The following is a 22,760-nucleotide window of genomic DNA, read 5'->3' as shown; positions in this document are numbered from 1 at the left end:
AACAGCAAAAATCAATGTTAAAAAATCATTAAAAACCCAGATAAATTATAGCAAACAATATGTGCAAAATTTTCAGCTGTGAGGGGCTGAGTTAAAAATAAAAAATCTCACAAAAGAAGCTGTTGACCTTTTACAGAAGATGCTTATAAATGAGTTAAATTCACTTGAAAATCCTAGCCTCTTGCAATATTTCCAGAATCATTCCATTAAAAAGTCACCAGTGTTTAATGCATTATTACAGAAAAAATATATAGAAGGAAGCTTGGTTATGTCAGAATATAACCTAAAAAGGATTCATGGGTTACTCAACAGGGCCTGAGCCAAAGCCTATAAAATCACGCTTTTCCATCTTCCCACTTCTTTCAGTGACCTCTGAATAAAATCCATAGTAATAATCCTAATACATTTAAAGAAAAAAAGTTGCATCTGTTGAGAGCAACAAAATTTCCATTCCTTTTCCCATAAATACTGAAGCTTAATTCTTGAAAACTTCAGAACAGTCTCAGCAGAGCATCTGATTTGTAATTAAATATGTAATTTAATGCTTATTTCAAATTCACAAAAATTAACTCATTGCCTAATTTTAGGGAAATGCTTTAACTTGTAACATATGGAATATGTAAATATATTCAGGAAGAGCTAGTGATTAGAACATTTGAGGATGGAAGTATTTGATTAAGCATCTACTTTTTCTGTGGGTTCTGAGTATTGCTTACAGGGCCACTGACATAGAAAATACTGACATTCCCTACAAGGATCAAAGATGCTGTTGTATAAGGAGGCAGTGGAGGATGGCAGATATATCATAGGGTTGCTCTATAAGAGGTACACTAAGATATACTTGAGGGCAATTTAAACCAAATACCTCTGATTATACAAACTGCAAGGTACATCTGAAAATAATGAGGAATAGTATGAGGATTTTAGTGAAATTACAGCAGTTATTAAGAGTATTACTCTGTAAGAAGCCTGAAGTGATTCTGCATCAGCAAGCACTGATCCTGATACTGAGGGATGCCCTTGATGTTTAAAACTGTTTTGCAGAAGATGCAGCAAATTTAACACCAAGTCAAGCAAGGAAGATAAGGCTCCAAAATGCAAAATCTGTTAGGGAAACAAATGCATCAAGTCTTCTCCCTGAGCAGGGCATGCTGCTCTGGGAGGCTCCTCAGTTTAATTGAGTCTAATGAGTTGTAGGGTGTTTCCTGGGATCCCAGCCAGCTCGTCTCGGATGGGATTTGGCTCATTACCTTGCCCACATCCTGCACCACTACAGTCACCATGCACCATGCACAGCCCTGTCTTTACTGCCAGGGAGGCAGCAGCGTGGTGGGTGTTGCTGTTTGCCTTGGGAAGAGCTTTTGCTACAGGTGGCACAGTCAGCGAGCCAAGATTCAGAAAACAGCCTAGGAATGTGGATGCCCAACTTTGCTTACATTAGCAGAGTGCAATCTTCTGATAGTGTTCAGCAGTTATCTGCTGAAAACCAGGACTCTTCACAGTCTATTAAAACCTATATACAGAAACTCAAGCTATCCTCAGTCCATTTTAGCACTTGCATATCATGGCTAGGTTTCCAACAAAAATGGAAAAAAACACCATTAGTGCCCAGGTTTGAAATTCCCTTTTATTTGACCACTAATATTTTTTTTTCACTGTAATGAATCAGACAGAAAACTTTGCCATTTTGTTTCCTGGATAGTGCTTCACTATCTATGAATGGTATTTTAAATTATGAATATCCAGTAAGACATGATTTCCAGATACATATCTCAGCATCAAGAACAGATTTGGGGAAAAAAAAAAAGGAAAAAAAGGAAAAAACTAGCATAGCAGCAAAATTTATAATAACATAACGTATATAATTTATTATTAGACTGTCTTTGCCTGTGATCCCCACCCTGCTTAGAGAAGAGGCAGGAGATAGTAGCCTTCTTGGATGTTTACTGTCTACACACTGCTGTCGATGTCTAATGGAGGTGATTTCTCTAATGTGTGCTCAGGGGCCAAAGAAATTATTTCTCCCAAAGAAAAAAAAAAAAAAATTCCCACCATTCTTTCTGTGTATGGATTTAGGGTCACAAAATCACAGAATGGGTCAGTTTGGAAAGGACAACACAAGAGCACCTTTCAGGCTGCTACAGATTATAAAAGTGACCAGATTCCAAGACACGCTCCAGCAGCATAGCCAACAGAGGTAAAAAACTCTTGATTGTCTGCAAATTCCTAATGGATTATCTACTCCCAAAGCTTCAAAGTAAATGGTACCCTTGCAACACATGTTCAAAGGCAATTGTTCTCACAGCAAGACCCACAGGCTGGAATAAATAGCTCTCAGCCATCCTTAGAAAAAGACAGCAGATAATATGAATATTTTAAAAATCAACATCATTTTTCATGTTTATACTTATACAGAAATATACACAGTGCATTTTATTGGTACCAAGCATATTCATTCACCTTCCTGGTTTATATAAAAAAATCTCAGTGAGGCACACATTAAGAGAAAAAAGGCCAACTTTTGCAGTAAAACAGAGTAATTTCAGTTTCTCATTTCTGTACCTCTCACTCGTACATATATACTAAAGATAGTCCCATCTGGGAAAAAAAAAAAAGAGAAACAGTGCAACTTTCTCATTTTTTTATGACACTGCATCAACTGAGGGGGAAAAAGCCCCAAAACAAAATTAAATGGTGCAATAGGGAGAATTCTGCTAAGTGATAATACAGATAGATGAAGCTTGGGCTGGAAACCCCATTTAAATTTCCTCTGCACTGGAATAAAAGTTACCAAAGGGAAAACTGGAAATCTGCCTGTTGTAGAGGGTTCCTAACTGGTTTTTCCATCTGGCAGATTTCTTTCCTGTCTATTCAAGGGACATACAAATATAGGAAATGACACACAGGGTCTGGATTGAATGTATTCTAGCCTCCAACCAGTCTTTTTTTGTCTATTCTCCTTCAGACATATTATATACAAAAATAGGCAATTTGCACTACGGGGGAGCTAAAAAGCCCTCTTTCCATTAATGCAATTTCCTAGCCTGAACGACTGCAAGGTAAGAACCTCAGAGAATAATTTCAGATAATTATCAAGATTTTCTAACTTTTATTCTTCCCTGTGGCAATTTTTTTAGAGCTGAACTGAAGCTGATGCAACCAGATGAATGGAAATTAGTAAACGAGAAAGTTTGTAGGATTCATTTGTGGGGGTTGCAGACATCTACTTTTCCTATGCAGCTGTTTTGGGGAGCAGAGGGATTAAGGGTACCAAATTGCTTTTAAACACTTTCCTCCACTTACTGTTGTCCAATATATTACATTTACCATCTTCCCCACCAGTGTTACTGTGGGTGGTGGCCTTTTTCCCCAGAGCGGAAGGAGCACTAACAGTTAGTTTATAATGTGCAGCTGTTCCCCACAGACCATCAGCTAAACACATACAGGAAATTATATGCTACAAACAAGTTACATAGGAGAGCAACGCTGCTGAACGCGTACGGCTAGGGTGGGTGACTGACAAAATGGATGTAAGTGCATTACAGAGCATCCTTTAACATCTTTTTAATAATGAGTGCCTTTGAAAGAGAGGGTTACTGAACAACAACCCCCTGCCATGCACATTAGTCCTCCAGAGCGTGATTATTTTCCTCTGTCAGGCACTGACACAGGGTAGCTCAGCTGGCAGATCTTACCCTTCCCGGAGCACAATATGCCATCCGCCGACTCGCAGAGACTTCTGCTGTCCTCCTCCGTCATGTTGCACTTCCTTGAGTGCTGGCACAACTTTCCAAACCACCCATCCTGGCAAATGCATAGGCCACATGAGCAGATACCATGGCCTGTAATGACAGCAAGGTTGGTTATGAGCAAGACAAGCAGAAACCTGTCACTGTGGCTGCAGTGACTGTGGTCGCAGCATCAGACCTCTTCAGTATGAAGTGTGTGCTATGGGATAGAAAGACTGATAGGTGGACAGCACCCAGCATCCAGTGCCCCTTTCCAGCAGGATGGACTTCCCCAGTTCTCTCCTTCTTCTGTTTAAAAAGGTGCCCTAATGATGTGCAGGAAACAAGTGAGGGATAGGTCAATTTCTCACCCAGAACATGGGTGAGAAATAGACACTAGAAGCCATAACTCACGCTTTAAAGAAGGGAGGGGAAAGATAAAAAAGAATTTTAAAACAATTATTTGCAAAAAATTAATAAAAATTCAAAATATTTTGAATAATAAGCTGAGTAGAAAATTTGGCCAGGAAGAAGGGAAAAGTGGCAACATATATAGAGAAGAATATAGGAATGGCAAATTGAAATAAAAGAAGAAATGTCTCCCTGCCAGAATCACATTTTTCAGCTTTGAATATTATTTCTGCATTAGAGACAATAATTTCTTAGCTAATTAGTTACCAGGGAAGCAAACACATACCAGTGACTTTTGCCCTGTCCTATCTTCTATGTAGGGCAAGGGAGGAGAAATGAAGGGACTGAGATAATTTGGGAGCATGGACTGGGAAGAAGGGAACAAGCTGTAGGTGTATCTGGGAAAGCAAGGAGCTGTAGGATGCAGGGAAGCAAAGCAGCTATTTAGTTTTCCTGATTAGTGGATTTCTCATGAGCCTCCAGTGCAATTCGATTTTGTAAACTGAGAGGCAACACTGGTAAGAGGCCAGAGCAGAGACAAACCTGGTAGTTTGCTGAAAGCAAAATTCATTCAAGTTTACTGATAGTCAAATACCTTAAAACTTTCCATTACAAAAACACTGGGAGGTCCAAAGTCTTGGAGTTGTCCTTTTCAGCATCTAAATATTCAAATTAATTTTTGTATCCCAAAAAATGTGTTGATTTTTGAGATGTTTTTTATCATATTACATTATTGATGTCTATTATATTTTGATCATGTTTATCATATTAAAGGCTCAGTTAACGACAGCAGTCTTCTTATGATAGTATTTCTACCCACTTTTAAAAATTGATAACTAGCAATGATAAAAGATTGATGCTACTTGAACTTTTGTGTCAGAATGGGAAACAAGAACAACTATGTGACGACCCAAAATACAAGAGGTAGAAAACAAGCATATGTACTTTCCTATATGCCCCTTCCAGATAGGTGTCGTGCAATTATCTATATGATCTAACTAAAATAAAGCTTCTGCCAGAGTATTTTTATCAACCTTATTTATTTTTAATTAGTAACATAGAGATTAGAACTCAGATTAACTTAACGTATTAAGCGCAAAATATACAACTGGATGCCACTGCTGGAAAACTATTTCTGAAGATACAAACCCCTCTACTCTTTTAGCAGTGAATAGTAAGAAATCCATAGCAATTTCACTGAAAAAATATTTTTAAGGCATTTTTCTCTCAGTCATTACGTGTTACTGAATGAAGAGACTGATCATATCTGTAAGTCCTTTACACAAGTCAAATAAAAAGGTAATGAATAATCTATAAATTTGCAGCAAACAGAGCTTGCAGTTTACCACATAAAATTTGACTGGCACTTTTCTGTAAAGGAAATTTCTCTCCTCCTTTAAACCATATAAATCTTCAAAACATAAATTATTCTTCTGTATCAAATAATCAATTAAAAAAAAATATTATTTATTCCTAGTTGACACCAGTTTGGGCAGCTGCAGCTTTCTGGAAACCTCATCCACTGACGTGGCAAGTGTTCAAGTGTTCAGCCCACTGCTTTTTGTTACATCTAAGCTATCTCATGTGAGTGTGGTAGCCTGAGAACTACCCCTTTACATGGTCTAGTTGTGAATATCCTCCTTGCAAATCACAGAAGAAAGAGGTAATCTGAATAGTTAAATCAATATTTTATCATCTTAAGCAGTTAATTTTGGCTGGAGTTCTTCAATTAGGGATTTTTCTTTACCCCTAACTATACAGATTAAGCATGTATATTGAGAAGTGTTGGTCAATCAATATTTCAGATCTAACAGAAAACTGTTAAAATCACAAACAAACTGCATTTTAAATGCTTATTCATAAAAAGCTATGTTAATGAACTTTAAATAATCAACAATGTTTTAAAAATTTATCTCAAAAAATAAAGACTATGACATGGGAGAAGCAAAGAAGACAAAAAAGATGGTGCCAAATACTCTGTCCTTTTTCTTAGAATTATAACTCAAATAACCACAATATTTAAATGTGAAATATGAATTCACCAAAAAAGGAAGATGTGGCAGATTACAAGCAGGGGCTCATTATAACCCAAATCAGCCTGAACCAAACTGGGCACCATGATGAATTCTTTCTTGCCAGGCCTGGAACTGAAATTGTGTTGTTGTAGGAAATTTTGGTTTAGGATTACTCACTCATGCAGCCGTTGTCAGTGTTCCCCAAAAACCTGCAGAATCATTTTATAATACAAAAGGCACCACTACAGGGGAGCACCAGCAATGAAAAAGGGAAGTAATCATTACAGAGGAAACTGGTTCTTATATACAGACTAACTATTACAAACAGAGGATGTTCCTGAAGGGCAAACTGAGGCCAGACCCAAGCAAAATTTGGCATCTCAGGAACAGAAGTTTCTCAGACTAATACAAGTAATGTTCCTAATGTATTTTAAATGAATGAAAAATAAAAAGTTTTAGAAGTGTAATAAGAATATGAAAAATTGCAGCATTACACAGGATACCTGATATAGAACACCCAGAAAATGAAACAAATATTTTTTTTGCTGTATTTAAATAGGAACAGGATTTCAACTTCTATTTTTTCTTCTAAATCACAAAACTTTCCATTATATTATTAACAGAAGAGAATATTAAACCACATATATCTGCAAGAAATATTTCAAGGTGAGCAGGCTTCATTACCCTGCCCAAATATGCTACACAAGCTGCTAAAAATGTTCTTTGAACACTGATTTTTATTTTTTTGTTTTTTATTGAATACCAGAAGACCACAACAGTTGTAACAAATGCAGCTGGAGAAACTTAATATAGACATGAATTAAAATACTGACTTCCATTGCATTTTCAAAGTAGGTCAGCTAGTCTTGTCTAAGTTTAATGAAGGTGGACTGTGGCTCCAGTTTGAGTAACACAACAGTCAGGCAGCCCAGCAGCACCTTCAAGTGGAACACTGCAGCAAAAAGGGCCAATGTCATTCTCACATCTACCTACATGGAGAAAAGTGAGGAGGAGCAAAATAAGAGCAAGGATGAGATGGTGTTAAAGTCCTGCAACTCTGTGATATCCATGTTTGAAGAGATTTTGGCAAAACCTGGAAGGGTACTTAAAAGTTCTGAGGAATTCAGAGGGTATCAGAACAAGTATTCTCAAATCCCAGAGAAAGACAAAGCAAGAGAGAAAACCTGACACAGACAAAATCATGTAAGAAACGAACCAGCATTTTAAACAAGGGTGATGACTATTGGAACAAACTTTCAAGTGGTGCTGGCATGGGCTAAATTTCTTTGGAGTTCTGAGAGCATGGCCTGCTCAGAGACAGGCTCTTGCTGCACAAAATGCACAGAATTCAACATAGGGGAAGCATGGGAACAGTGTAATGGCTATTTAAAGCCTAATAAAAGAGGTTTAACAGAAAATCCCCTTTTGGATTCACAAAATTAATATCTATTAATCAACTTGAATGTTAATGTACTAGCAATTTCTTTATTGCTCATTTGAGCAGAAAAATTAAATTAAAATGCTTTTTGCAAACCTAAATCATATTTTATGCTATCCAAAAAGCTAAACAAACTTAGTTCTCTGTGCATCTATGTAGTGTTGACTTTTCATACACCCTCTCAAATGTCTGGGTGACCAGGACATAGATCTGTAGTGCATTTAAAAAAATTAGAAAAAATTAAAATTAGTTTAATTTAATACAGACTAAGTAATGCCATTAATACCTGTACTAGCTGAAATCATCACTCTTGAATCTAATACCTACTGGGTGTTTCAAATTTATCTGTTTCTGCCCCTGGATGTGCCTCAGAGCTAGGATTAAACACAAGGCCAGAGGCGCTAAATCATTAACTCTCCTCTTAGAATTGTCAGAATAAAACCCTGATTCACATCAGTTTTATTCCAGTTAAAATGTGAGTTCTCCACTATTTAATACCATAATTTTCACCTTTGTTTGCATCAGTTTTACTTAGTAAACGCATATGAACTGTTGGTTGGGTTTTCTGTATTTTTTGGTTTTGGTGTTTTTTTGCACCAGGAGAATAAATTGCATTTTTCAATAACAAATACCATAATAAAATTTCTCGATTCATACATACATATATATATATAGATAGATAGATAGAGTATATCTATCTATTATATTCACTATCCATATATAGTACTGAATTCTGCAACAATTATATGTTCTTCAGTTTCCTCTATCAAAAGAATATGGTCCCTGCTCTACAGACTCTTTGATAGAACAGATGAAAGAGCTGTTGGACAGGATATAAACTTTTATTTTAACGTGGTAAGAACCTCAGAGAAATCAGAGGTTTAACTCAGATGCCCTGTGGCATTGGACATGCCCTGAGGCATCAAGGACATCCTCATGATGGCAGCAGCCAGACAGGCACTGCTGTGTCCTTGTGGAGCCAAGCTGGGGTCAGGCAAGGGCTGTCTTCGGAATCACAGGTGATAAAAAGTGCTTTAATTTAGGTGGCTGAAGACTTTGAAATTATGTGCTGTATAGTCAGAGAAGCCATGGTAGACTCAGGAGTCATATTTCTAAATTCTCACAGCAGTCAGTGCCAAACCTGTCTTTGTTTGGGAAAGTGACAGGTATTATTTTTCTTTCTTAATTTGTTTTTTACATATATTACAGATTTCTACAAATGTCTTATATACTTCTGATTCTGTGGATCAACATTAGTGTAAGAAATGAGGAAATTGTCTGACTGCAACTGTACCATACTTAGCTTTGCTTAATGAAGCATATAATTAATCATAGCTCTCTCATTTCTATGGTTATGGTCCTACTGGTCCTCATAAGAACATGATATCTGAAAATATCATGCTTCTGCTCCACTGAACAGATCACAAAAATAAATGTCATTCATGATTTCTGCAGCATGGACCTAGAATTTTCATAAAACAGAAAGATTTTACATTTCCTGTTTTATATCTTGTATTAAAAAAAAAAAAGGCAAAAAAGGCAGACCTTCCTCTGAATCCAATTATTTAGCCTGGCTGGATAGTAATGAAAATTTTATATTCAAAGGAACATGGCAATTAGGGGCAACTTATACCAGACTTTGAGAGGGAGCTTTAGCATTGTCCATCCTGGTGATGACTGTGCAATCCTAGAACCCATCACTATAAAAATGTGATATGAAAGTTTCTGTCTCAGATTTAAAAGTTTAAATCATTGGAAAGCTGGGAATTGTGGCTTTAGGTAGATGTATGCCTTATAAACTCCAGCTTTTCCCTTGCTCTCTGACAATTCACAGAGATAACATTGGAAATATTAATACTGGTGCAAATGATGCATGAATGAAAATGTGTAAGTAGGTTCCAGAAGAAACCCCAGAATGAGATCAAATGATCTGCATTGATAATCAACAACACAGTCTCAGGAGTAAATTAAGGAATGTATTATTCTGTCAAAATCAGAAGGTCTGCACTCTCACAGAACAACAATATGTCATGATGACTTGGCAGAAGTGTGTGTGCTCAACAACAAGAGATGTCAATGCAGACATAGAAAAAATCTTGTGTCATTCTTTTCCTCATAACCTCAACAAGAACAGCATGTCACAAACTAAGAATGTCAAGAACTAAGAATGTCAAAAATCAGGAAGCACAGACAACAGGTACCCGACTTGCCTCAAGTTTACAGAGACAAAAGTAAGAAAAATTGTGAGTCAAAAGGATCACCCTAACTTTTGGGTCCTGAATATATAATAGATGAATTTAAAGACCAGTTTTTTTATTGTCAGTTGAGAAGAAATAAAAAGTCCTACCAAAAACTTGATGGGTGGCATCTCTTATCCATATTCTGTGTTGCACACAAGGAATCCTGACCAAAATTATTATATGAAGACACTTTGATGCTTGTATTTGGGCATGAGAATGCAAGACGATGTTATCAACAAAAGATGTGTCTGAGTGGGGAAAATTAATTTACTAGTGGATTTCCTAAAAAAAAAAAAAAAAAAAAAAAACCAAAAAAACCCCACACCATCACTAAAGTCTACTCCCATAAAATCTCAAGCAGAGTTTTTGCTGAGCTGTTTTCTTACACTTCGAGAAGAGAGAGGTGTGAAGGCAAATCTGTGTAAGGAGTGAAATAAAAATTACCTCAGCATTTGCTCCAAGAATAAGTCAACTCCTCCAGCTTCTGGAAGCCTTTTTAGTACAACCAGAATTTCAAACTAATGATAACTAAAGGCATTGGTATTAACAAAAAAAAGATAATCTGCATTTACTCTTTGATGTGACATGACACAACTAGATTCCCTACAGTGTTAGGATTGCATTTTGGTGATGATTGTACTTTTATGTGCTCTGGCCTAAAAAGTCATCACAATGGAATTGCTCACTTGAAAATAAAGAGATCAGACTTAAAGTATTCCACTGTCATGAGTGATAAAGAGCAGGTTTACTGGAATGACCAGTCTTAGTTGTTTCTTATTGTTAAAGATAGTGCAAACATTTATAAATAAACATTAAAAGGCCTTATTAAAGCTAATGTTCTTATTGGTGATGTTCTTATCTTCACTATTTGAAGCACAGAATGATACATTGATATAATACACAATGGATACATCCATAGGTAAGAGTCTTGTTACCTATACCTATCTTGTTACACAAGTTACCTGTTACAAGTTTAACCCTTTGCTAGTGATCCTAGTTTCAACCAGCTTTTTACTGTTTTTGTTTGGTTTAGTTTCGTTGCAGAGTTTTTGATCAGCACAATTCTACAGGAACTTGTGGTAGCAGAGGACCCCAAATGTTTTGTTTTGTTCCTTTAATGGCTGCTACTTGGCTGTGACAAGAACTGATAGCTAGGCCAATAATCATCCAGAGAACAAATTGAAGTGAATGGAATTAACTTCTCAGAGGGATGAGAAAAGCATGTCTCACCAGGTTACAGGATGAGTAAATATCAAGCCTGGTGTAAAAAAGCAAAAAAGCAACACAGAGTTGCCAAAGACTTGTGCTGGCAAACATGTGATTCTTTGGTCATTTGGTCTAGTGTGCACACTAAAACCACTTAGCTTGCACATGAAGGACTCAAAGAACCAAGTAAAGCCAAAGGAAATGTGATGTTAAATACTTCTGTGGATCAACACTGAAGTAAACCTGGGAAAATCTTACATAATCAAAAAACCTGAACAGTAGGGCAAGGGTCATTAGGTAGAATATATTTATCTCAAAAATGCTGCATGAGACACCTTCTCCTGTCTTAGCACATTAAGTCTATGTACAGAGGCACAGAAAAAGGAACATGAAGAAAAGACCAGTACTTGTGGTCTCACAAGGAAGACATGGATCTGTTGGAGCAGGTCCAGAGACTATCCCTGAAACTGATCAGAGGGTGGAGCACCCCTATTATGGCTGAGAGCATTGAGATTGTTTAACCTGGAGAAGAAAAGGCTCTGGGGAGACCTTACTGTGACCTCTCAATGCTATAAAGGAAGAGTGTAAGAAAGACCGAGAGAGATTTTTATTTTTTTTTACCATGGTCTGTAGTGACAGAACAAGGGGTAATGGTTTTAAACTGAAAGGAGATGGGTTTAGCTGACACATAAGGAAGAGATTTTTCTACAATTAGGGTGTGGAGACTTGCAACAGGTTTCCAAGAGCTGTGGATTCCCCACACCTGAAAATGCTCAAGGCTAGGTTGGATGGAGCTCTGAGCAGCCAGATCTTAGTGAAAGATTCCCTGCCCATGTCAGGGGTGGTTGGACTAGCTGATCTTTAAAGGTCCCCTTCAACCCAAACTGTTCTGTGATTCCATAATTATATGAATCAATTTCTAATTGCAGAGTGCTGTGAAATCTATGCTGAGTCCTCCTGCAACTTCTGTCTTTGTGGAGACATTAAGTCTCTGTTCTTGGTACTGCATTGATGGACAGCTGAATTTTTAAGCGAATGACTCACTACCATCATGCAGAAACATGGCCATGGGATCTCATTCAGTTGTACCCTAATTTATCACAGCTTTCACCTCATGTCTTCCTATCGTTGCATGGACAGCTGGTCTGGAAAGCACGCTATTAATCAGTCTCTGCTGGCTGGAGAAGGCCAGTAACAATTCTTATTCAAATCATTTTGGTTGTCACTCACATTTCTCAGTTCAGCATGCATTTAACCTGAAAACACTGCTCTTCCTTCTTTGTGCTTACAGGCACTCAGTGCTCACTGTCAGACCCCACACAGTCCAGCTTATAATGCTCTGAAGACAGATTTACTAGCAAGGGCTTATGTCCTTACTGTGATTGCCTAGGCAGCAACAGTGGTAGAAAAATAGCAATGAAAAGAGGAAAAGGAAAGATAAAAGAATAAACAGTTCAGCAAGATATTTCAGGAAGTTCAGCCTAAGACAGAAGCATAGACAAACCCAAAAGAAAGAGAAGGAGATGTAATAATGTAAAATATGAGTGATATAAACAAGAGATTTTAGCATGAATGATGATTAATTTTATGTCCCAACTATTTAACATCTAACAAATATGAAACAGGTTTTCAGTGGGTTGTTTTTATGTCTTTTACACAAAATTAAATTTCAATTTTTTTTTCTATCCACTCATATTATTGAATTACTCTGAATGCTGTAAACTATTTTTATGGCTAGTTAGATACTCAAAACAAAATTTTCTATATATGTCTATATTCTGCATGGCAGACACCTTGAAGAAATATTCCCTGTAGTCAGAATTTTTTTATGTACATGAGGAACATGAAGGAATACATTCTTTTTCCTACACAGAAATAAGGAATACAATACAATGTGCCATTGTTCATACAACAACTTTGTTAACATGTGGAATCAAAGAGTCATTTTAAAAACAAAGCACATAAAAACTAGAAAGAGAGCATTAATGATAAATATTATTTGGCTGCTTATAAAATACCATGTGGTATGCATCCACTTACATATCCAAAACTACCCTGAAATACTGCTAAACACCAGCATACTTTACTGAAATATCACAACGTAAGGCTTTCACTGTCAATACTAAAATAAACCATCTGCATCTACAATTACTATGACACTGTCTCTCAAGCATTTTACATTCTTTCATAACATATTTTGCTACTTTTTTAGAAAACAGGCATATCACTGCTATTGAATACAAAATATTTAAAAGTTTTCCTGGTCATCAGTACCTTTAGGTTTATTACAACACCCTCAATAAAGCATCACAAGTAAACACAATGTAAGGCTACCTAATGTTTTAGGCTTTTTTTTAAGTGTCTAATGGAACTGATGGAATACAGCACTTCCATTTATGTGTTAGCATATCTAAAGTCTTAAAATAAATATTTTCTAACATGTTCAATACCTGTAGTACTTGTTTTTAACAAAAATCTGCCATCTTATTATCAATGAATGATGTAATTAGTTCTATAGTGACATTATTCTATAAAATCAAGGGGAACAGAAAGCTATATACAGTTAAGATTTAGCTCTGTTGTGCTGCTAAATTCTGCTATGTTATGTGATATTAAGCGAACACATACCCCCACAGACATTGCCATCTGCATTTTCACACTGTCGATCATCACATTCACAGTTTTTGCCATGAACTCTGTTGTCTCCTGGAGGGAAACAAGTGCATTGGCCACACTCACATCTCCCTGTAAGAATAAATAATCGTTAGAGTCATGATTTCAGTAAAGTAAAATAGATTGAATAAACCCCAAGTTCATGCTGCATCCTGACCCCAAAGACAAACTACAAGTCAAGCTGCATTGATTAAAGTATAACTCATAAACACAATTAAAAACAAACAAACAAACAAAATCATAGCAAAACAAAACTATTCCTCCTCCATGGCAACCAGATGGAAAGTATATCACTGTTATAATCTTAGTGGAAATGGCAACAATAAGCAATCACTAGCACTGCATGTTTTTCATATCTGAACTTAGCATAACTGAGCTGGCCCATGCTTATCTGCATAATTAACCTCTATAGCTGATCTAAAATATTTAGCACAGATCTCAGAAACACCAACACAAATGTGATCAGAATTAAATAGTCTATGCACAGAGCTATCTAAGATACTCTCTATTCATGTAGAAAAATAATTCTTCAGATACCCTGTCAAGCTTTTTGAAAGCAAAATCCCTGCAATTTTTCTTGTCTAGATCTGAGGAAATAAGCACAACCTCTGTCACAGTCTTCCCTTCCATCAATCTATTTACAGGAGAGCTCCCCAGAGCTTAAAGGGACAACAGATTTATCCAAGTTCCCACAGATTTCACTCCAAAACCCTGAGAGCAGAGTACAAAATGGCCAGATGTGGAAAATAATGAAAATTAATACATTAAAATTTATAAATTAAAAATAATTAATTAAAAATTAATATACAGAAAAGTCCTACACTGCACATATCTGAGAACAATTCAGTTCAGATTATGGGCCCTAACTCCTAAGAGTTTGTCTCTGTATGTTGTTAAATTATTTTATGCTATGCTAGGGAAAGAATGTTCTAAAAATGGCACAAATCATGGACCAAACTCATACATTTGATGGGCTTGGGAAGGGATATTTTGTGTAAAAAATGGCCACTATGGAAATGGACTAGGATGCAGAAAACCTGCCCTTATTGATTTAATTTAGTCACAGCATCAGTGAAACTCAACTTGGGCCTGGTCACTGCTCTACTGAGCACAACCACCAATATAGTATTGCTGGAAGGTAAAAAAATATCCTCCAAGTGCAGCCTTTCATTATGCAACCAGAAAGTTCATAACACACTGCACTAATTTTTTCCAGCATTTGCTGAAATATTTTATTGAATGGGAAAGGACTGTTAATGAAAACCTCAATAAAAGTTTTCTAACTGTAGGTGTCATGACAGTAAAACCTTTTAGGGTAAGGTATTGACAAATGATTACTTCCTTTCCCAATTTCTAACCTTAATTTGTTATATTTATTTGTGGGGTTTATTTTTTGTTTGGATTTTTTTTTCTTATTTAAAGAAAACAGTCAAATTAAGTTGGAATAGGGAGAAATCTTTTTACTCATGAAAAAAAATTCTAAGCTCATTTTACAACTTCTATACTCTTCATCTACCCAAGCCTCAACATACATTGCACTTCCGAGCTGACATTTTATGCACCAGGATTCAATCTAGAAGGACATAAGGGGCAAGAATTTTAGCAAAGACATACAAAAGAGAATTAGAGTAAATACTTAAAACCTTTATTATATGCATAGTTTAAAAGCTATGTTTCATTGTCAATTGTATGAGGATACTTGTTTCAGAAAGAAACTTTTTACTGGAAGTGCATCTACTGCATCATGAAATAGAGTTGTGCTTAGTAATAATGTCAAAATTTAAGATATGATTGCCTATAGAAAAAATGATGCTATTGGCCTGCATTCTCTAGGCTATAATTATTTGTCAAGGACAGCCACATTAGAAGTTGGAAAAAAAAATCCCTAGCGCCTAAATACACTGAGAATTTTATTGAGTGTAATTTGTCTCTTTTTATGCATTCACCTTAGGCAACCTGATCACTTTTGCAAAAGTGCCACATCAGCCTGTCCCAAGGAACAGTCAGGAACCTGGAGGCTGAGAGGCACCTGATGAACAGGACCCATCTGTTGTGAAGACTGACATAAATAAAAGAAGAATCTTCAGCAGTGGTCTCCTGGCCAGACATTGCTATAATAAGAACGCCTGAAGATGTTAAAATCATTTTAAGCAAACTGCTTTGACTAGAAGAGTCTTTAGAGATGGAAAATCCTCAAGAGGAACGAGCAAAGGAAGGTGCTGCAATAAGGATCCTGCAGGTTCTGTAACTAAGCATTATCTCCTGTAATGCTTAATTTAGTAAGTCAGAGTCCAGTGGCTGGTCCCTTGTGCTGCAGTGGGAACAGGCTCCTCTCAGTCCCTGCTGCAAGTAATATTTATTCATTTTAGCCAATGTGCAACAGTTTCACCAGCAGAAAAATGGAGGGAAGCCCATCCCTAGACAGATCAAGCACATTTTTTCATGTAGGAGATACAAGATCAAAGGGAATTTAGGCCCTACTTTCTCAATCTGTGCCTCTTTTTTTTTTTTTTTTTTTTGTTTGTCTGGCTCTCACCTAAATTACACCTAAATATGGTTTAGATCATCTGACTGCAGACCTCAGCAGAATTGAAAGTGTCTTGAAAATAGACAGAAACAGACAGAAACTTCAGTCACCAAGTGCTCTGGAAAAGGTTTTCTTTGAGCTATTTCTTTATATTTAAATATTCAAAAATACAATAATAGTATTTTATTACACTGCTGCTAAAATTGATACTCAAATTATTAGCTCCTTTATTTTTACAAGTGTTTCAAATTCAGCATGAGAAATTAATTTAATGGTGTCACTAAATAAATGCCACTTTGTACTGGCTACAAAAATATTTTGCCTCCAAAAGTAGTGAGATTTGGGTTAGATTATGTAAATCAGGCTTACTCTAAGGAGATAATTTAACAAAGAATTAAAGTCCTATTGCTACTGAACAGCTAACTATATAGTATGTATCTGCTGCTGAAATATCAGAAGCCACACCTTATTCTGTGATCTTCTTCTCCTAGCTATTGTGATAAAATACTTGCCAAACAAATTCAATCATGCAAAAGTAATTTGAAGCTCAAATTATACTGAAAAGAGATCAGCACTTTACTAAACATACTCCTTCTTTGTATAGAATAATAGGTTTACCATAGCAACCTACAGGGAGAGCTACTGCCATACATCCTAAATTTTGTTTAAATTCCAAGGCATACAGAAACAATTAAACATGGGATGAATATAACATTCTGCACCTTCTTAACCATCTGTGCAAGAGCTACACTTTATGTGTAAAAAGAAACCAGTTGACCTCAGACGTTTTACAGCAAGTGGCTTCTACTCTTCCTCGCTAAACAGGGAGGGTAAATGTCATTATCAGATGGCTTCAGATGAAGGCAGCTTTATGATGGAAGTTATATGAGCCATTAGCATTGAAAACCTTAAGCTACTTACTGAAATGCAAGATGCTAAGAATAGAATAATTATACAAGACATTTATTTGCCTACAGTCTTAATATTTCCTCACACTTCTTCCTCCCATTGATGTCAATAGGAGTATTAACTTATCACTAATAATTGTTAGTGCTTGAAGAGTGACAAAAGATCAGCTTAGGTTGGGGTGTTTTGTTTTTAAAGGGAATTAAAGTGCCACATCTCACCAGTTCATTAGATAATTGACTCTAGAATTTTAAAGAAAAATGTTATAAGCTTTTAGCTTTTGATTTTATTCCCCATTTACTATAGATTTTTTTCATTCCTCATGTCCAACATTTATAAAACATAACTAAACAGTTTCTAGATTTATATTAAACCTGTCCTCATGCAAATTGCTGTGACAATTAGCTGCTTGCATTCAAACAAATTTCCAGTCGCCTATATGGATTGACTGAAAGTCTCCTTTGTACAGGTAATTTTTAAATTCTGTGTTAGAAGTATATAATTTTTTAAATAAAGCATTTTTACCCTGTTTTGGCCAGCAAAGGAAGAGATAGTAACAGCTTTCAATGCAAAAATAAACACTGAGTATAATAAGATATACTTCATTGTCTTTCCCTGCCTGTAACTCTATAGCATAAAGGATTTTTCTGTGCAGGATGATGAATTTTTATCTTCTAAATGAAAACAAATAAACAAAGCCTTTCTTCTGTTTAAGTTTTTGGTTTTTTCTAAAAGGAAGACAGTGCCAAATTGCACTGAGAGTGTGGTAAAAGCAAGTCAGGCTCATCTGGTATATCAAAAAATGGTGTTTCGGCTACTGATAAATAGGAGAGAATCTGCCTTTAGCAAGGACTTTTCTGCCCCATGGCTGTCCCACGCTTAACATCTGAAAGCATTAGCTATCAGAAATAGCAATTTCTTTTTTATCACATAATCTCAGGCAACTTGAGCACATTCAGTAAAGCTGCTGTGTCCTTCTGCCAACAGAACTCATTTCATGCTGGATGTGAGCAAGATGATCTAAAACAATGTTCAGGTTCAGAAATGGCAAACCAGAGAAGGGGGATGGGAAGATTTGTACAGAAGATCACAAAATTTCAGTGCACATAAAGGGTGAGGGGAAGCAGATGTGGCTGAAAGGAAATAATAGAAGGCAGCAGATTCAAGGCAAAAGATAATTCACTGATTGAGTGGTGGAGGGAATATAAGACCAGTAAAGGGAACAAAGAGTACCACAAAATTGGAAAACAAAATTCAACACTTGCAAAAAATAGGGTGGTGCCTCACTCAGTCAGAGGTGGTCAGAGCAGCACAAACTAGCTAAGCTTGATCAATGTGCAGAAATTTAGACTCAAGCAGGAAACAGCTACAGATTTCTTAGTGGCCATGCATTGTGTGTTTTGTATGTCCTATTCCAAATATTGCTTGGAATTAATGGAATGGAATTAATTCCCATCTAGATTGGCTTAAAAAAATATATATATTGTAATGACTAGATAAAAAATAATTCTGCTTTATACATGAAAGGATTGTTGGGTTTTAAAATGCTGGCAATTCTTGGATCTGGTTTGTTGGGTGGTTTATGAGGGGCCAGAAGAAGGGAACCTTTGGAAGCATCTTAAGTACATACAAAAGTATCCTTAGAATCTCTTTAAATATCTGACTGATCTCACTCAAACAATGAAGGTCTGGTGACTGTTAGGGGGTTTGGGATGAAGGACTTGTTTTTGTGGAGATAATTTGAAAATTGCATCGCAATTGGGTTTTCCACAATATGTTCAATCAACAATCACTTTTTTTTCTTGCACTGTATTACGAAGAATAAATTTATGCATTATGTATTATATATTAAATTATGTAAAAAATAAATTATGTATTATGAAGATAAATTTATTTATTTCCTCATACACAAGAAAAACCATTCAGCAGTTTTTACAAGAACCACTACTTGCTTGGGTTTGGATTGAGAACTTGCTTTCTCTTTCTAAATCAGTATACAGAAAGTAAACATGCCTTGAGTCTACTCATAAAAAGATTATTTGCAGCATCACTGACCCAAGACCTCAACTAAAGATATAAAAGCTCCAGAGAAGGACTTAGCTGAATCATACCAACATAAAATGAAATGAAAATGGCTTTAAGAAACCTAAAGTAATTTCCAAACTTCAGAATTTTGTGCTCTTTTTTTTCCAAGAATTTTGTACACTAAAGCAAACTTTTAATGGCAAGTTCTGAGATTTTTATTCAAATAACATGAACAGTAGCTGAAGTATATAATTAGGTTAAATAGCTGTACTTTTCTTAGTCTTACTGGTCACCTCTCAGCTGCAATAACTGCATCAGCTACCACATTCAGAACTATCAACAGGTCTGAAATAAATGGATGTAAATGTATGTAAATATCTGGCCTAAGGAAAGCAGCAGAAATTCACAAATTAAGAAAGTCTTTTGTTAAAGCTGCCTGAGACTTTCCACTACAGTATGTTTTATCAAGTTGTTCACTAGTACAAAATACAAGATTTCCCTTATATAACAGGTATCATGGGCATATTTTCTTAGATAGAAAGAGTATGTTTATTTTAATTTTTTAAAAATTTAATTGCTTTATGATGTGAAAGAGTACCAAAGAAGGTCTGACAGTTTAATTTGTTCTTCAGGGTATAAAACCTAAAACCACAAAAACCCCAGATAGAAAAAGATAAAATAAGATAAAATAAAATAAAAAGATCTCAAGAAATAAAAGTATGCTATCCCAAACAATGCAACCTTCACAACAGTGCAAGCAACTGAACATCCAGTATTGTAAAAGCAAGTGTCATGGAAGAGTGACTTCAAACAGCTGAGACTTGTCCCCCAGGTTTAGAACACACAGGATGTATGACTGGAAGTCTGACTGCACAGTTGGCATATGGCACCTGAAGTAAATGCTTTTTCTTTGTGACAGCTTAATAGTGAAATACTTCTTTAGATAATTCTACTCAACAGCATCACTTTACAGATTTAGCATCAGATAGTCTTTCAGAGCTCCTGCCAGTCAGCAACACTGATTTGTATCTCCTTTTCCATGCTGCCTTTCTTTTGATTCTACTTTTGGTTTTTTATTTTTTCCCCTCTCTTTCTTCAAAAATTTTGGTAAGAAGTACTGCTACTCTGCTAGCTTCCTTTTCAGATTGTTAGCTTGACATCTGCTGTCATCATCAAGCTGACACGTCTCCTCCATCTGCCTGCTCTAAGTAGCCCTGCTTTGAGGATGCTCTCAAAAGCTCCTTTTGTATTTCTGCACAGCCAGCAGGGAATTTCTAGAGGAGTTCCAGGAATGGAGTCATCCAGGACACCCCTGCCCTCTTAGTAGGAGCAGGATTTTAGCCGTAGGCATCACTTTTCCTCATGACATCTTCCTCAGGTTCTCCCACTGGGAGTGCATCCTTGACGGTTCACTCCCTATATTAAGGGGACAAGTAGGACTAGGAAGGCAATTACTTCTCTGTTCAAATGAAAGGTGATAGTCAAAGTCACCACACAGAGGAGAGATGTGTGAAGAAGACAAGAAAGAAGGTGGCAAAACACTTTCTAAAGAAATGTGTTGTTAAGGCAGAGAGTGGTGGAAATTGAAGGGGAAGAGAAGGAATACATTGGGGGAAAAGAGAAAAATAGACAGCAGGACAAATTTCACTCTTAAGATGTACAAACCCTAGAATTCAGCAAGCCATCATCTGATTTTTAAATTCCCTTCCTCTACTCATCTCTTTTTCATTCTTTCCTCCAAAAATGATTTCAAAAACTCAAATTGTGAAGAAAAAGTACTGCAAGAGATGCCACTAAACCAAGCAAATGATTCAAAGCATTCTACTAAAATTAACATCTCCATAGAACATTAAAAATGAAGTTATGTTTGATTTAAAGGATCTGACCTGAGAATGCTTTCTCTTCACACTGACAACTATCAGGAAAAATAAGTCTCATTTCCTTTTCAGCTTATTCAGCTGCTACAAAATATTTTCTAGCAAAACCCAAACATAATAAAGATTTCACAATCCCATAGTGGAAGATACATGAAACACAAGGCCATTGTTCAAGAAACCGTCATGGCTTTTCAGCCACTTAGAGTTTCATACATTTGACTGCCTTATCATCCAGAGGACTGACTGCTTACCCCCTTTTTCACATGATCTGCCATGTAAAGAGTCATAGCAGTAATTCCACAGAGTTATTTAATTTGCAGATTAATTTACTAGAAAATGTCAACTGGTTTGTGGAAATTTAATCACCAAAATGTTAACCTTGTTCACTTCCTGCTGAAGCCTGTTGTTTATTAGATAGAAAAATTCAAGATATTTTAGGGTTGTAATAGAAGCCTATCAATTAAGACATTTAAACTCCTAAGTGGTCTGCTCTTTGAAGCTTTAGCTAAGATTAAAGTGCTTAATAACAGCACTTAAAAACAACAATATGAAAATATTCGACTGCATAGCAACCATCAATACTATTTGCAGATAACAGACTGCTAAGCTCAGAAACCATGGCAACAAATGACATCACACTGTATCTACCTTATTGATTAGCTTTCACCTCAAGACTTTTTCCAGAAATGAAAGACATTTCCTAGCAACTGCATCATCTACTGAGTTGTTCCAAGCTAAAATGCTCTTACCCTTACTCTTAAGCAAATTTTTCCTTTTTTGCTGCCAACTGGCCAGATTGCACACTAGCATCTTGTTACAAGGCTCTCTAATCTGTTGTAGAGACGCTGCCTTATGGCTCTTAAAATCTTTGCCCCAAATTTAATGGCATCTGTGAAATAATGCTTTTTACCAGCACCCAAAAAGGCTGGCTCTGTGGAAAAGTATCCAATATGGAACGAAGAAGTAACAGCTTTTGAAGGAGTAACAGCTTTTTAAATGCAAAGTTTGTCTTCAGAAAATGACACAAACCTTCATTTCTCCATTCTATGATTTGAAGTATTAACAGTAAATTCTCCATTGCAAGTAACCCTGGATTTGCAGATTTCAAGAAGAGTGCATAGCAATGACAAGCCAGTGACCCAAGGGTTCTCAAAGGACCAGCCAGGCACATTATGTATCACTCTAAAGATGTGTATTTATTTAAAATCCTTAAAAGTAATTCTCTCTTTGCTCATCTGTCATGATAGAACTTCATGAGCAGGCAAGGACACTGGTAAGACTGAGCTGGATAGGTACAATAAGGAGCCAGGTGTATTTGTACTCAGCCTCCTGTACTCAGCCTTGCTAATACTGAGGGCGAAAACCATGTTTACAGTGTGAATTAGCCCCAAAACTTCTATAAAGATCACCTGCAAAATTTCTGTCTTGGCTACAACTGACCTTTATTTTGCTGGTCAGACACAACCAACAGATTAACCTGAGTGTTTAAGTTGTAGATGCAAAACTCAGCAGCCAACCTAGCTCATCTCTACAGTGATGTGTGGAAGAGCCTCATTTGGCCAGTGCCAGGCACCAGACAGGAGAGGAGGAAACACCATCAGTGGGCAAAACTGGTGCTTGAAACTGAGTGGAAACCAGGGAGCAAGTATTTTTTCCCTTAATGCAGAGACTGTTAGGCTACCAAACAAGAACTTCTGGGAGTGCCAGGGAAGTT

General features: G+C 36.4%; 1 protein-coding gene across 2 annotated transcripts in view; it reads right to left on the bottom strand.

Annotated features, from left to right (window-relative positions):
- The window catches only part of ITGBL1 (integrin subunit beta like 1), a 127,128-nt gene that overhangs the window by 6,581 nt on the left and 97,787 nt on the right, over positions 1–22,760 (bottom strand). For both annotated transcript variants that reach the window (XM_074535676.1, XM_005487264.4), the window contains 2 exons: positions 13,667–13,783; positions 3,696–3,842 (listed from right to left, as the gene is read on the bottom strand). In XM_074535676.1, the coding sequence (XP_074391777.1) occupies positions 3,696–3,842; positions 13,667–13,783 (264 nt within the window). The remainder of the gene's footprint in view (positions 1–3,695; positions 3,843–13,666; positions 13,784–22,760) is intronic.

This window comes from Zonotrichia albicollis, chromosome 2 (genome assembly GCF_047830755.1).
Source record: "Zonotrichia albicollis isolate bZonAlb1 chromosome 2, bZonAlb1.hap1, whole genome shotgun sequence".
Taxonomy (NCBI): domain Eukaryota; kingdom Metazoa; phylum Chordata; class Aves; order Passeriformes; family Passerellidae; genus Zonotrichia; species Zonotrichia albicollis.
The sequence above is the reverse complement of the archived record's forward strand: the minus strand, read 5'-3'. Positions and strand labels throughout refer to the sequence as shown.